Source organism: Xiphophorus couchianus, chromosome 19 (assembly GCF_001444195.1).
Source record: "Xiphophorus couchianus chromosome 19, X_couchianus-1.0, whole genome shotgun sequence".
NCBI lineage: Eukaryota > Metazoa > Chordata > Actinopteri > Cyprinodontiformes > Poeciliidae > Xiphophorus > Xiphophorus couchianus.
Window position 1 is genome coordinate 8,770,045 of NC_040246.1, and position 16,052 is coordinate 8,786,096.

Here is a 16,052-nt window from a genome sequence, read left to right on the forward strand (position 1 = left end):
GTCTGTTAGTGAAAAATGCTCTGAAATGTCAACTGTAGTGATACTCTACCTTCACTTACGGGCATAAACTTGCACCTCACTCATAAAATAATGAGTAGAGATTCATTAATACTCCTGACAGACACAAGATGGACAAGGTACTGAGTTAAAATGAAACCAAATATAATTTTTATGCAAACGTCTGGGACAGGGACAATAAATCTGATCAATGGAGTAATACACTATGTCATCCTGCAGGAAAAAGCTAGTAGCTCTGATTTTGTGATTCAGAAAAGCAACTACTGTTTATGGTGTTGTATGATCTGAAAAGTCATGATTTTCTGACTTCACTGGCAATTAAGGAATAAGACATACATGTTTCTTTTATAAAGAGAGCAAAAAACGAATTAAGTCAGACTTCTGATGGACTTGTGACAGACAGTACCATTAAAAACAAAATTAGCAGGTATGCTAGACGTCTACACATAAAACTTTGTGGCTGAAAGAGTAAATGAAATAAAAGGTTTATAAATCAACAAGTCAACCATCAGATTGTAGCCTCTGCTCAGCAGCCCTCCCATCAGCCAAATGCCATAGTTTTTTTTTTTCCCTCCCCGCTCTTTTTTTTTCCACACAAATGTCCTGGAGGCAGGGAACAAAGCGAGCAGAACTGATTACTGCACTGTTGCTCCGCTCCGCCAGTCTAAACTCTGTTTGGCTTCCTAATGAGCTCACTAAAAACCCAATTCATCACCCATAACCCCTTCTCAACCTGCCTTGAAATCCTCCATTATGGAAAGTCAAGGACAGTCGGTTTACAGGCTTTGGGCTGGGGTCAGGGGCTGCGAAGGGTGCATGGCAGTGGCTGTGACAACAGTTCAGCCAAGGTTACTTTGACACAAGGCATACTCATGTGCCATGTGAAGAAACGTGCTTATTCATTTAAGTCAGTCAACTTGTATCCTAAAAATCTATTGAGGTTGGTATTCTCTTGCAAAGGATTTACACCCCTTTAGCATTCTATGTTTTTTTTTTTTTTTTTACAACCACAACCTTCAAAGTGTTTTGGGGGGATTTATGTAATAAAACACAAAGTAGACCATAAATGTGAAATAATAGACTCCGGAAACACTGAATCAGTAATTTGTGTTATTAGTTTGGATATCTAGAGACTTAAATTAGTGTCTATTTTATTTTGTAAAATTTTGTAAAATAAAATAGACCTGCGTGGACTATTGCTTAAGGTTTCTGCAATGCAAGATGTGAACCTACCTAGTCTCAATTCTTGTGCAAGCTCTTCACAATTCTATCATTAATACCATCTTTCCATAATCTCATCAACCATAACAAGACTTCTAGATCCTATTAAATAAAGCACCTCATAGGATGATGCCACCATTGAGTTTCACCATAGCGTAATGGCAGTGTTGGTCATTTGTCACAGTGTTTTGCATGCAGGCTAAATAGTTAAACTCAACAGAGCACCTTACTACTCTTGTTTGCTGCATCCCCTACCTGGCTTGTTTGTGCAAACTGCTATGGAGTTTTTTTTTTATAGTGATATACTTTCTCAAGGTCCTGCTTGGCATCAATATTCTTGAATTCTTTACTCAAGAATGCCGAGCTGATCAGAAAGAGTTAGTCTAAGTTCCCCTATCTTTTATGTCCTTGACTCATTTTGCAAAACCAGCAGTGTCCCAGTCTGAGCGGAGGAATGTCCGGTTTGATGATTGCAGCAGCGGGAATGTCCCCGAACAAGTCAGCTTTCGCACCAGAGATTTCAGATTTAATACCCTTTCGTCCCTTTCCTGCAAAGACAGGAATGTGGAGGGAATGTAGGAGGGTGGGGAGCAAGTCCTTCAGAGCAAAAAAAAAGATGCGTAATGCAGGCAGAGCATGGAAGGTGTATCGTCAACAGTAAAGAAGGTGGAAAAAGAGCTCAGAATCCAAAGTCTGTTGGTTGGAGGGAGGGGTCAGAAACCGAGAGAAGGAGGAGGAGGACAACATAGGGTTGGAGTAAACTCCCACTGTTCCTCATTACACGGAGCTGAAATGATCCTCCTGACACCCGGGCTGTAACCAAGAGATTACAGAATTGATGAATCCTTGGTTTAAAATGCAGCTGTTTTATTCTGCTTTAGTAATTAATTCTTTTTCCAATAATGTATTGATTAAGCGTAGCCCCTGATAAAGTTCAAACTGAGAGAGATCCCTCCAGGGGCTTTGGGTTGGCCCGCTCCAGAGAGTCAATGAAAACTTCCTCCCTTCACCTGCATCTATCTCTCTCTGTCAGTGCAGTTTACCCTCATAAATTAGTCAGATCAGTGAGGAGCTGATACTGTCTGCACTCTTGCTGATATATTTCCCTGTTATTTTGAAGCAATCATGTCCACACAAAATGCAGATGTGCTTTCTGACAAGTCCATCACACACACAACTCGGGGAAAACATTAAAATGACGAGACAAAAGGAGAGGAGTTCAAATGCATTCATTTACCTAAACAGTTTTTCCTTTGCTCTCCTTGTTCTTATCCTGAGCCTAGGAGGGAATTACGGCATGCAGAACGAGAGCATCTCATTTCACAAAACTACTCTTTCATTCTTTTTACCACTGTATTTTCCTAACAGTTGTGAATAACAGCCTGATCAACAGAGGGTAGAGTACATATCTCCTGGGAGCCAACTAGCAGAGAAATCAGATCCAGCTTTATATGAGAGTCTGCTGCTCACGTCTTGTCAAGACCCCTCACCTACAGGCTTCTTTACAAGTCTATAACCGGGGACCACTGTCCTCCACAGGGCCTTGACATAAATTCACTCATTCTTATAGGAAGCAGAAGCATTTGTTTCAGCTCCATGATGCAACATCCGTATGGAAACAACCATGCAAGGAAATATAGTTCCATTTCCTAACAACGGTAGCAAATGGGATTTTCTCTCAATATAAACTAAAATGGACTACTCTGACACATCATTAATACGTAGTGACAAATAACAGGTGACCCAATGAAGAGGAAGGAGTCAGTTAAAAGCCTTTTTCAATATTAAAACCTAATGAAAAAGTGAATGAATTATGAAGGTAGAAGGGAAAAAATATAATTAGAAGGTGGAAGTAGAGCTTAATACGTTTACTCGGGACTATTTCCTTTCGTTAATGGGACAGCAGCAAGCAAAGAGGCAGTTTTCACCAGGCCAGTATTGACTGTCTGCCCTGCTCCGTAAGGTAAATCCAGCAGGTCATTTCATTAAGGCCCAATTCCATGGCACTAATTTTGATCTGAGGCGCTCGACAGCTGCTGGCATGTAGAAATTGCAATCAGTGGGATCGGATGAGTAGGAGCCGATTGCTCCCACAGAAAGTACTAAATGTCATAGATATATATCTAAAGATGTGCATATTTTTTGACAACCCCGATTAAAGGTGCAAAAAATATTACAATAAAAAAATCTATTACCGCAGCAAAAATAATCTTACACTGAAAAAAACAAGAATCCGATCTTTAGTTTCAGAAATAAATTCAGTTAGGAAATAAATCACATATTGAGAATGAAAGCATGTTTTTATTTATTCTTATGTTGAACAGACTTTATAGTAACTTCTAATTAATAATTCAGAAGTTTATGTAGAAGAGCAACAATTCAAACTTTTTAAAGCAACTCAAAGTTTAATAAATAAAGCTGGATGATACCTAATAAAAAATAAAGCAAAGGATGAATCTGGAAAATGTTATGAAGTATCCGTGGTTAGATTGCATGACATCACGAACTCTTTAAACTACCAGGAGATTTTAATGTAAAGATCTGTTGGAGTTTACCAGTTAACTGGAAATGGCTCGTCATAGGGTGGTTTAGGATAACAAGGACCCAAAACATGCAGCCAGATCAACACAGAAATGGTTCTATGGACTCAAAACCAACCATTTTCCAAGACTCAGTCTCCAGACCCAAAATTCTGTAGAAAATCTGTCAGGTAAGTTTAAGAGAAGAAAGCATTAGAGAGAACCAAGTACTCTGGAGATGATTTGTGAAATGAGAAATAAGATTTTTCTTTCTTTCTCTTTTTTTATGTAAGCTTTTTGAAACATGATTGTGGAAGAAAATGTGCTGTTCAATTGAAAAAATTGGTTCTACAGCATAGTAACAGCAGTATTACCTATAGTGACCTATTGTTAGTGTGATTTTAATTGAGTGGACAAAGAAGAAGATCATCATTAAATGTAGTAAACTAAAAAGATTTTCTGCATTGCAATACATATTCTAGCAATTTAGTGCAACTTATTGTTTGCTTTTCATTTAGAACCTCCCTTCTCCTCCCTGCCGCTTTTTTTCTTCATTCCTTTTATTTCAGATTTTTTCATAACAGCCTTTGCTATCAACTTTTCAATTTTCCCCCTCACATTCACCCCTCCCGGACCAGCGTCGGTGCCGACAATCCTGCATTGGTACCCAGCTCCACAATACCCCCAAGCCCACTCTCCGAGACGCTCGCTGGGGAGCCCTGAGAGCCGGGCCTGCCCTAGAGCTTCCCGCAGCCCACCGCTTACTCCCTACGAGACCAAAATCAAAGAGAGAGGGCCTTAAACTCTAACCACGGGTATAATGAGGGTGCTCCAAAGAACAATAAGCATATACTCCAAAGGAAAATGAAGAGTAGGACTACAAAAGAAGGGGAAAGATAAGTATAGGAATTTTGGCCCGACAGTGTTTTTCAGAAGGGAACAACAACAGAGAGCAGATAAGAAAAAATAATTAATAAGCTAGCGGGTGCATTGCTATGCAAGTGAGGGCAAAGGGCCACAGCCAGTAGCGATGGTAGCCGGGGCCACGTATCTCCCCAACCACATGTCTGAATGCAGAACAACGAGGGGATCTGCCACATGCCCCTGGAGCTGAAGGGAGCCAAAAGGAGCACGACTAATTTCTGCACAACAATGGGCCTGGATGAGCGCCCACACAATGGCAGGTGCTTTGAATAGCAGCAGGGCCCTTGCAGCGGGGATCTTCTCCTCTCTTCAGTCCGAGGTGCTCGGGTCTGGCTTGCGTAACCTCTCATTTTCAACCAGGCTTCCTTTTTGACTCATAAAGGATGAAAACGATCTCATGGGAGGCTGGAGGAGAGCGAGGCAGCCAAGCCTGCAAGGCAAAACTCACAGCAAGTCCAGCTATGCTGTTGCTGACATTACTTCCAATTTTTCCCCATCACCCATAAACCTGAACACCTTGCCTTGTTATTACTCTACATTTTCAATCCTTTTTACGTATTTTCCATCTACTCACTCGGTGGAGTTCTTGGGTTTGTTGTGCAGCTGCTCGGACTGTCCTGTAAGCCGCGGTGTAGTGGTAAAGGCTGTTTTCCCCCCACCTTAAGAACATTCTTTCTGGGGTCATGAGGTCAGGCTTCGCAGATGTCTCCTGCAGACACTCGGTTGTCTAAGGACTGCATCCCTGGGAGTAAGTATTTGTACTAAGCAACAGAGCTATTCCCCCATCACTTTAGAAAATGTTAAATGTTTTTTTTTTCTTTATTTTTATCTCGGTTTTTCTTTGCTCATTGTTTTATTCCTGAATGAAGCAATAGAGTGAGTGTAGTTTTTCCAAGGTGGAGATTTGTACACAGAGATAATGAAAGAAAGCACTGGTTATCACAAGATAGTAGTGTGTTTTTCTGTCTGCTCTCATTTCTTTAAGCACTAGCTGTCTCCATAAGTTTCCTCCAATTGTTTAAACGGGGCCTTAGTCATCAGGCAGAGGGAAAGATGCTTTTAAAGGTCTTTCTCTTATTTAGTGTGCACTGTTGCCAAGAGAGAAAAATGAAAGCATGTAGTAACTGTCCCGTCAAATAAAAAAAAGAACCTTTGAGTAAGCAAGATCGAAGCCAAACAGAGTGACCCTACATGAACGGAGGGGAAATATTTGAACTGGAGTCATGGTTCTCAAAGGGTGGTACAGCTACAGCTAGTGGTACTTGGAATGCCTTTTGTGGTACACAGAGAAAAGCCTGACATCAACCAAATTTACAAGGTGAATAGATAAAATATGGAGGTAATATGTCCAAAATCTAGATTTTTTTAGATTACTGTTACAGAAGACCATCAATGAATGTCAGTGATTTTCAAAATATGGTAGATTGCAATAATTGGATACTGAAGTGTTCGATAATGATGATGTGTATGTGCTTTTGTTCTTAGCACAGTGTGTGTATGTGCAGCAACAGGTGTTGAACCCAAAAGACTAAAACAGAAAATTACAAATAGTTTTTAATCAATGTTTTTGTTCTTATTGCAAAAAAAAAAAAAACTTAAAATATTACAATTAAATGAATGTTGCCAATGTCTAGTGGGAACAACTTTGCCATGTTGTAGCTGCAAGTCAGGAAGTCAGAAAGATTTGCTGATTCTTGAACTCAATGACCAGACTAAATACCACAAGCTGTCAACACAAGCTAATAAAGGTGAATATGTCTGCTTTAACATACTTAAACAATATAGGAAGACATTTATAAATAGTGCCTACACATGCAGTTAGAAGTTTTAAAAATGTAATTAGATACAAGCTGCAACTTAACTATTGATTATTGCAGCCATCTTGAATTTTGCACGTGGGGTTAATCTTTCCCCACTTTAATTCTGATTCCAGTTTTTTTACCCAGAATTAGGAAACATTTACTTCAAACATGCAGTGCAAATAAATACTTTACTTTCTTTCTTGCTTTATGAAAAATTTTAACTTCTGTTTTACTGTTTTAAAGCATCTGGTTATAGAAATTTGAAAAACACCTGAGGTAGAGCCTCAATCTTAAGAAAACAATGGGAAAGAAATAAATTCCTGAGCCAAACTGTCTCAGTAAAAGCAAGTCATCATTTGCTCTGTTTAGGTTTGGAGCATAACATTGATAAAGATTGCACAATTTAACATGCAAGTTCTGCCTGAAAACATGGAAAACAGCATAATTGGAGCAGCCTTTTAAAAACCCTGGCAAAGAGCTTTCCTTGAATATCTTTCTCCTTTTCATCTCGCTTTTCTCCTCTCTTTCTTTCTGTTCGTTTGATATGGTGTTTTCCTTCCTTCTTCCCCCTCCAAACATCTCTCTGTATTCTACAAATTGATATCGCTCTAAATGAATTATGGTAAATGCATAATGAAGGTTTTCTCAGCTTCCGCCCCGCAGCCAGCCAGGATGGAGCATCTCGTTTGGCGTGTTTGATTCGTTTTGTTGCACATTTAGCCCCAGCGTTCCTTTGGAGTGCGCTCTGCTCGAGGGATGCAAATAAGAAATTATCCTTGCTGACTAACATGGCTAATACCTCCTCTGGGGTAATCAAAAATTATTAGTCGCTTGCTTCCAATAAACATTAGGGCTTGTGGCGATAAACACTATCAAATTGCTCACTTCTGCCTGTTCCCGAATAGCCATAAAATGGGTGAACAAAAGTGATCAGGTGTGGAAAAAGCACCCTGGCTACATGGAAACGGAGAGAGAGCGCGGGACTCCTATTATTCCTAAAAAAAAAAAAGCAGCCCTTTGGCTTTAAGAGTCATTAAAGCATGTACTAGAGTGGGAATCAGACTAGAAAATGAGCTTATCTTGCATAATGCCCTCATAAGCTTTGCATAAACGTAAAACATGAGCGCGTGAAAATCAGCAGCAGAGAGAAGAGAACAAGGATTGTAACACACTTCCTTTATCATCCTCCCACTCTCTTGGACTGTGGCAGCATGTTAAAGCGGTACCTGTAGGGTACAGCGGCTCCGCTGCATTTTTGCGCTTGCTCCGGAGTGCAAACTTCGGTTTACACAAGAGGAAGGGAAAAAAACCACGCAGCCAGTGAACAAGCTGCAGCTAGCCTCGCTAAGCCACTCTGCTAAAACCGCGTGCTGTTTTTTTGGAGGGACCTTTGCCGTGATGCAGGGTTTTAGACATTAGGGGGAGGAGAACCGGGAGGGTGGGGGTGGAGAGGAGATTAAAGAGCCAAGGGAGGCTGAAGAAAGAAAGGAGCGTAAAAGAGCACAAGGCCCATTGGTCAAACACAAAGGTGAAGATGGGGAAAGGACATTTGAAGTCAGGGCTATACTCCAACTAAGTACACCTTAAACAACCCAGTGTAAGCCGGCAGTCAGGGGTTTTTGGAGTTTCCCCGCAGGTGTGCCTTTCACAGACTTGGCTTCTATGACCTCTCTCCAATCAGCAATGGGGCCCGGATTTGGACACAGAAATCAGCGGCATCTCGCAGTCTCTGCCTCTCATTCTATCTCTGTCTACATACACTCACAGAGAGGCTGCCAAACAAGAGGAAAACAAATCTGATGAGTGCTAGAGAAATTGGATTATCACCTCTCAAAGGTAACTTCTTGGCTGACCCCCCCCCCCCCCCCCCCCCCCTCCTTTGGGCAAAGCCCTTCGAGACGAGACAAAAAAAAGATTTCCTGGGAAAACACTCCAGGCCTTTAAAAAAATCTAGAGGTCCTGTCATCCTTGTGAAAATACGACGACGGCAACATTAATGGATGTGGAGATGCCCTCTGGGACACGTGCTGAAATCCCTTTTAGCCATATTACATCAGACCCCAGTGCACTCCACATCACCACCACATACAATGGCGTAATCAGCAGGAGAACATGGGCGTGTAAACCCACGCCATAATGAACTGATACAACATGCCCTCACTCTGTTGTTTTTGTTGTTCAAAGCCTCTGAGTAAAGGAGGGGGAAAAAAAGTCACTGCTGGTAATTTCTGATTACATGCCGACAATTGTGTTTCCTCTGAGCTTTTAAACTGCGCTGAAGCCACTCTCAGATTTCACAGTCTTCATCTACTGTGCCTTGCAAAATTATTCACACCCCTTCTCCCATTTAGCCAGATTGCAACCACACACCTTAATGTAATTATTGGGATTCTATGGGATAAACAAATAAAAAGTAGTGCACGTTTATGAAGTAAATGCAAATGGTATTCAAATTAAAAAAAGAAACATTTGAGGAGTGTGAGCATTCGTATTCAGCCCCCTTTACTCTGACACCCATAAATATAACTGTGATAAACAAATAAAAGGCATCATGAAAACAAAGGAAGATGGTAGATAGGTGAGAGATAAAAGTGTGGAAATGTTTGAAACAGGGTAAGCATCTCACAGCGGTCTATGAAAGGAAAGATAACAACACATGACCCTCCAGAAAATATATGAAAGAAGCTGCTACAGGATTTGAAATGACTGCATTGGTCTTCATTCAAATCTGAACACACCATTCCCATGTCAAAACATAGTGTGTGCACCTTCATGCTGTGGGGAAACTGTGCTTCAGTTAAAAATTGTATTTGTGGTTGTAATGTGACAAAAATCAAAAGTTAAAGAAGTGTGAATTCTTATGCGAGGCATTACACCACACAGAGGGAAACCATATGAGCATGTACTAGAGTAGGAATCAGGGTAGAAAACGAGCTCATGGGAGGAAGGAAAAAAAAAAACATCTCCCCAAAGCTTTTGCCTTAATGGTGCAAAGCAGACATTCTCGTCAGCTGCTGTCAGAATAATCTGGGTAATTTTTTCCCTATGTTCTCCAAACATTAGTTTGCACATTAGGCTGACCCAGTTAATGTGCCTTTCCTGCTACGCTGAAACCCAGTTTCAGGCAGAGCTAGGCCGGGTTAGCCAGGTCGCGCCAAGGGCCTGTTCATGATTATGGACCAGAGGGACGAGGCCTCATATAGCACTCTGGCAAAGACGAAAGGCGAAAGGAGAAGATGTGAAAAGGGAAAGCTAGATTGAAGGGCAAGGGGTGATGGTGATGTAGTGGGAAGGCTGTACCGTACTGGCAGTGCTGTTACAGTCCACATTCTTTCATTGTTTTCAAGCCATAACAACAGGTCAAGAAGAAAGACAGAGACAGAAAGAAAGGAAGAGAGAGCGGAAGGGAGGAAGGAAAGAGGGATCTGAGGGAGCCGATCATTCTCTTTAATCACATTTTGGATGAGTGCCAGGTAGTCTGCAGCACTGAAGGCGAGACGGAGAGGGGCGAAAGAAGAGAGAAGTGTGAGGGAAGGGGAGAGAGTGGGAAAATGATGGAGGAACAAATGGAAAAAAGAGGCGGAGAGAAGATGGAGAGAAGAAGGGAGAAGAACCCCTAGAAACAACTTGAGGAGCACTGATGTTTTAGCAAGTGTGCACATTCGCCCATATGGGGGTGTGCATGTGTGTGTGTGTGAGTATGCATGGCGGCCGTTCCCGTAAATGCTCACGAATGCTGAATCTAGCAAGAATCTGGTGCTGGGACAGAGCCAGGCAGAGATCCATTTTAAAACTATGTGCATTAACTATAGTTTTCCCCATAGGTTAAGCACTCCACATGAATAATTTAGCCTCTTTTATGCTAATGGGATCATGAACGTATCCCCTCTGTACCATGTTTTCTGCCCCCTTCCCTTCTTCGCGGCAACTCCTCTCAGCTTTCAGTAGTTGCCCTGCCCCTTCCCAACAAACAATCAGACAGACAGACATACTGCACCCGTCAGAGAAGCAGCAGACACCTGACCAACATTCAGGCTTTCATGTGGAGAGAGGGCTAAAGTTGCACAAAATGTATGGAGAAGCACTGAAGCATTGTTATCCTCATTAGCAGAGTTTATCTTCAGCTTGTTTCCTGCTCACTCACTGCTGCTGAGTGAGATGTGACGGTTTATAAGTTTTGATGCACATCATGGCTGCACTCTGTTAAATGTTTATGTGCTCTCTACCGCTGCTGCTGAGTTTTTACATGACTTCTTCTCTTACACTCACTGATTTCTTGTCTGAGCTTCTGCGTTTTCTGCTCCTAATGGAAGCTTATATAAACCATGTATTTACCGTACTGTGAATCAGTATTTACCCCCTCACAGGTTCCATCTGTGTTCACACTTAAAATAATTCAGATCATCAAACTTAACAAAGATAACCTGATCACACATAAAGGTTATTCATTAACAAGCTTACCTCCTCCACAATAAAATCATCATTTAAAAACAGATTATTTTTTTTTATTTGTGTGAAAATAAATTTGCTTTATGATCTGAAGCATTTAGGTGTTGTTGTTTTTTTCAGACTGTTCCACACATTCAGAACACATACACACCCTTGATGCTTCAGTTGTATTGTGGGGAGATTGGGAGATTGGGCCACTGTGTAAAAAATTATCAGTGCTTCAACAGCTGGGAGAGAGAACCATGAAACAGCAGGCCGTGGGTCTGCTTTATTGTTTATCTGTTGTTTATGGGCTAGTGTTCAGCTTTAATTACTACACTAAATTAAACTCTAACAGGCACTTAAAGGGAGCCAACTAACACATGCACGTGTGTGCTTCTACACACAGACACAGACACACACACACACACACACATGCAAACAGACACAAACCGTATATTTTATATACACAGACACGCCTCACAGATCCTTCCAGAGCTGGAGTAAATGCCACTAAAATTCAACAAGACCGCTGTCTTGTGTTTTGCAGAGATTTTGAATGAATAATTGAGTCTTTTTTTTTCTTCCTCTACCAGCATTGCTCGAACATTTTAAGTACCAGGCAGAGCTGCTAAAAGCAAAGTTAAAGCCAAAGGTCCTGCAAATGCAGTATTCAACAAACCATGCTCACGCTGGGACACCAGGAGTCGTGTCCCTGCCAGCAATGACCCCTTCTAGTGAGCTAAACCACAAAGACCTCGCAGAGTGGGGCCCCTAGCCGGGGCTGAGGGGGTTCACCGCACTCCCCACATATACACACACGCAAATGTACCACAACACCATCAAGCGGAGCGCGCTCCCTTGGAGCCGAACACTCAAGCTTCTCCCTCCCATTTCTCTCCATCTCCGCCTCTCTCGGTCTCTCTGGGGAGCCTGTCTATCTGCACAGCGTGGGGATTGTTCAATTGCTGAGAAAATGTACAAAATGCTTTCTCCTCTCTTCTGTTGAGCCATTTCCATTTACAGTAGATTCTGGGAATGGTGCAGAAATCCCCTTTGCCAAGCACTCAAGATGTCATTGTGCATTTGGTATTCATGCATAACTAATAATTACAAGTGGGGACGGAAGCAGAGGCATGCAAACTCTTGGACTTAATCGTATGCACATGCAGGAACCAAGGTGGAGGCAATGCCTACCATGCTGAATCGGTGCTGTGGAGGATATATTGAGAGAGATTTGGACAAATTTGTTTGCATCCTTGGTAAATGTGTGAAGATTATAAAGAATGCATATCTGTCATGTTTTAGTAATACAATTTAAAATTAGATAAGAAAAACCTTTTTTCTGAATCTACTCAATCATTAGGAAAATCCCCAGGGTATTAGACAATTGCTTTTACTGAAATCAGAAATAACATTTTTTTTTTTTAAATAGATCATAGTTTCTAAGAACTTTTGTAATCTATGACTTTGCTTCCATAGGGAGGTGGGACAGAGACCCATTTCTTATTGCCACTGGGCAACGGGCTGGACGAGGACCCAAGTTTGTGATCTGGATGGTGAAGGAGGTAAAATGTCTTTATAACAATCAATAAATGCAATTTACATGCCAACTAGTTATTTTTTTTAGGCATGTCAGAAAAAATGCCTTTTCTGTCCAGCTATTGTGAATGTAATAATTTAGAGTTGTCTAAATGGAACCGTGTGTGTTAGTCAGATTCACTAAAGACGTGTGAAACACAGGATGAATATGTGGGAAAGCACCTTATGCCCACTGTTAAGCATGATAGGGGATGCATGATCCTGTGGGCCTGCGAACAAATGGGATCAAGAACTCTTTGAAATACCAGTGCATTTAAGGCAGGAATCTGGTTGCCTTAACCAATAAACTCAATACTGCTGCTCCCTAACACTTTGAGTGATAGAAATATTCATTCATGCTTAGAAGCAAGTATTATCTTAAGGTGCACACATTCATCAACTTTATTCAAGTCCTTGATGCTTCCAAATAAGATTGGAAGGGCGCCAAAGAGCCGTTAATCAAGGTGCATCTAGAGCCAGAGGCATTTTGTGTGTTGCCTCCTGAAACATCTCCTTAGATTTATTTGTTCATCCAAAAATCTGAAAGTGAAAGGTCACAATAAGTTCCTAGGATCATTGTTCATGGCAGGAAAACCTTACGTTTTTTTTTTGTTTTTTTACTCCTTCCTCTTCCTTCAGCGCAGCCCATCCACTCTTTCTTCAACCAACTGATCCACACTGTCACCCCTTTTAAGAGAGGCCAAGCTGTTAAAGACCCCATTACCGAAGTGAAGCGCACATTTCGCGATTTCTTGGTTGGACTCAAGAGTGCGGACTACAAATTTAATGCTGAGATGTATTGAGATTGGTGGCTAGTTCATGCGTGGAGTGGAGCAGAGTGAGGAGCGGGAGAGGAGGGGAAGGTGGAGAGGTTGGAGTGGGAAGGCTCTGTCAGAATGGAAGGGCCAGAGTCGAGAGTCAGCGAGCGCTTCAAGCGTTAACGTAATTGCAAGAATGTGAAAAATGAGGCGGCGGGGCTCCCGAGCGAAGCAAAAGGTCAGAGAATGCCTCACACAAAACAACTGGCTAGAGGACGGCCTCATTAGACCATTAAATCAGTTGCCCTTGGTCCCATTCCCTTTTTCTCTGTCTTTTATTTGCTGTGCCTACTTTTTCACCTTTTTTACTCTTTAACTTCTGTTGTGATTTTTTTTTCTGAATCTTTTACTCAGCTCTTAGCTGCATATGTAGGTTTTTATCAAGAAACATCCCAAGGTAGTGGATGCTGCATTTAGCATGATCTAGCCTTGATCTGTGTAGGCCCAGCACATGGGGCTGTACCGTAACTGTCTTTGGCCAGCATTGATCTGCTGTTACTGGATACGGTGGGGAAAGGAGTCGATAAGTGCTCTGTGGATTACAGGTCACTTGTACTTATGTGTGTAAGATAATCAATAGGCAGTGCATTTCTTTCTCAGAGTCCCTCCCACCCCCACCCGCCTCCCCTTTTGGCTGTTCTTCCTCTAGAAAGCCACTTTCTCTTGCAAGGAGGCATCCGAAAACTTACTTTGTTTTGTATTACGGTCACCTTTTGGACTCTTTTGTTCTCTGATTTTTATTTATAATTGTGCGCCCACGTTATGCAGTATTCCTACCTATTTCACCAAGATAAAGCCACAAATTTAAATGGACTTTATTAGGACATTACGTGGTAGACCAATATAAAGTACTGCACTATTTACAAGTAGGAAAAGGATGCATGGTTCAAAATATATAGAGGGAAATAATAGAGATTTTACATATCTCTATTCTTTTATTAAGGCCTTAGCTATCACAGGCTTAATCATTTCCAACTAGAGTCTGAGATAAGAATTAGATCCAACTACTATTGACACATCCAACCACAGAGGCCATCTGTCCCCCCAAGTATGTGGTCAGCAACGGTTCAAAAGCTGCAACAACAACTGTTTTGGCCTGATGACATACACACCACATAGAACAGAATAGGTCCATCAGTATGTGTGAATGTTTATTGATGGAACTAATCCAAAAGTTTTCCCATGATGAAGGAGCTTGTAGAGGTAAACTGGAAGGTTTTTGCAGGTAAAATCATGGAACATCAGTTGGTTTGATGAAAGCCTTGACTTGCAGAGAAAGAGAGAGAGAGAGAGGGAGAGAGAAAGAGAGAGATCCATAACAGCTTACACAATCTTTAAAAAAAGAAAAAAAGAGGGCACATTCAAAGCAACATGTCAGTGTAGTTGGTCTCGCCTCTAAACTTACCACAAAGCCTATTGGTTTTCCAGTTTACATGTCAAAACTGGTATACACCGTGACAAAAATACCAACAGGGGGACAGCTGTGGCACATGCTATGTAATTAATTCAAATAGTCTTGTTTTGAAATGCATTATTAATGTTTGGCATGTCAAGTGGGAGATAACACTGAACACAAGACACTATGAGACATGATTATAAGCTTTTGTGTGGGCAAAGTTAATATGGTTCATATTCAAGCGGGAACTAGCAGAAATATACTATTAATCACCGGCTTTTATTTAGCTCTTTTAATAGCAAGATTTTGAAAAGCCTGTTCTTAGGTTGGTGCAGTAAAGCGACTGTTGCTCAGGTTCGTGCCTGAGCGGAACAGTGGATGAACATGTTTGCTTTCTGGTTTGACTGTGCTCAGATGAACAGAGGTGAAAAAATGCAAAGTGTGACAGGAAGCTCTGGTGCTTTTAGAACAAAATGTCCATTTGGTGCATGAGGCTTACTTATATCCTTTGCTCATACGCAACGCCTCACAAATGTATTAACACTCCTTGCAACATGAAGGTAGAAGCTGGTCAAAGCTGATGGGAAGGTGATTTTATTTAGTGGTATCAGAGTAAATGTAAACTGTAATCTAAAGGGGCTTAAATTCTTGCAAAGGCACTGCATGTGTGTTTATGTAAAAAAAATAAATGTATAAAGCTGTAGTAAATATGGTCACCCTTGTCTGTATATCTGTATTGCCCATTTCTGTGCTGGCTCACCTTGCTCACTACTGTTGTCACCGCTCTGTGAAGCGTGTCCCCCGCTGGAGGGCCCCGGTGTGCCAGCTGAGTGTGTGGAGGTGGCGTCATCGTGGTCTCTCCAGGAAGCTGGGTTCTAAAGGGTTTAAAAAGAGAAAGAACATAAGTGTGGGATTCAGGCATCCATCCGTGCATCCAACGGCATTCCCGATCCAAACCACGAACCACACGGCGAGAGAGATGGATAGGAAAAGAGGGAAGGGAAAAAAGGATAGAAATTAATTTTCTCAACATATAAAAAGGGACGTCTCTAAGGCGCGGTGAGGGTTCTTAGCATATTATTATTATCTTGGCAAGGTAAAGAGTCTCTATGGTTAGTTCAAAGCCAGCAGAAAATCAAAGAAGCTACCATAATCACAGATAAATAGAAAGAAAATGATGTTCTCATGCAGCTGGCTATAAGTCAAAGAGCTGTAATCAAAGTGTTTCATTAAGGCATGAGAGCAAAATGCAGCACTGCTAATGTGGCAGCTGACATTGAGAGCTGCAAGTAGAGCGCTTGTGAATAATCATGTAAACACATATGGCAGAACCCAGTGGAGTTCA

The 16,052-nt window shown here is 41.5% G+C and overlaps 1 protein-coding gene across 8 annotated transcripts in view; it reads right to left on the bottom strand.

Moving 5' to 3' along the window:
• meis2a (Meis homeobox 2a) overlaps nt 1–16,052 on the bottom strand; it is a 93,124-nt gene that overhangs the window by 64,095 nt on the left and 12,977 nt on the right. For all 8 annotated transcript variants that reach the window (XM_028000202.1, XM_028000201.1, XM_028000205.1 and 5 more), the window contains exon 7: nt 15,468–15,582. In XM_028000202.1, coding sequence (XP_027856003.1) covers nt 15,468–15,582 — 115 coding nt within the window. The remainder of the gene's footprint in view (nt 1–15,467; nt 15,583–16,052) is intronic.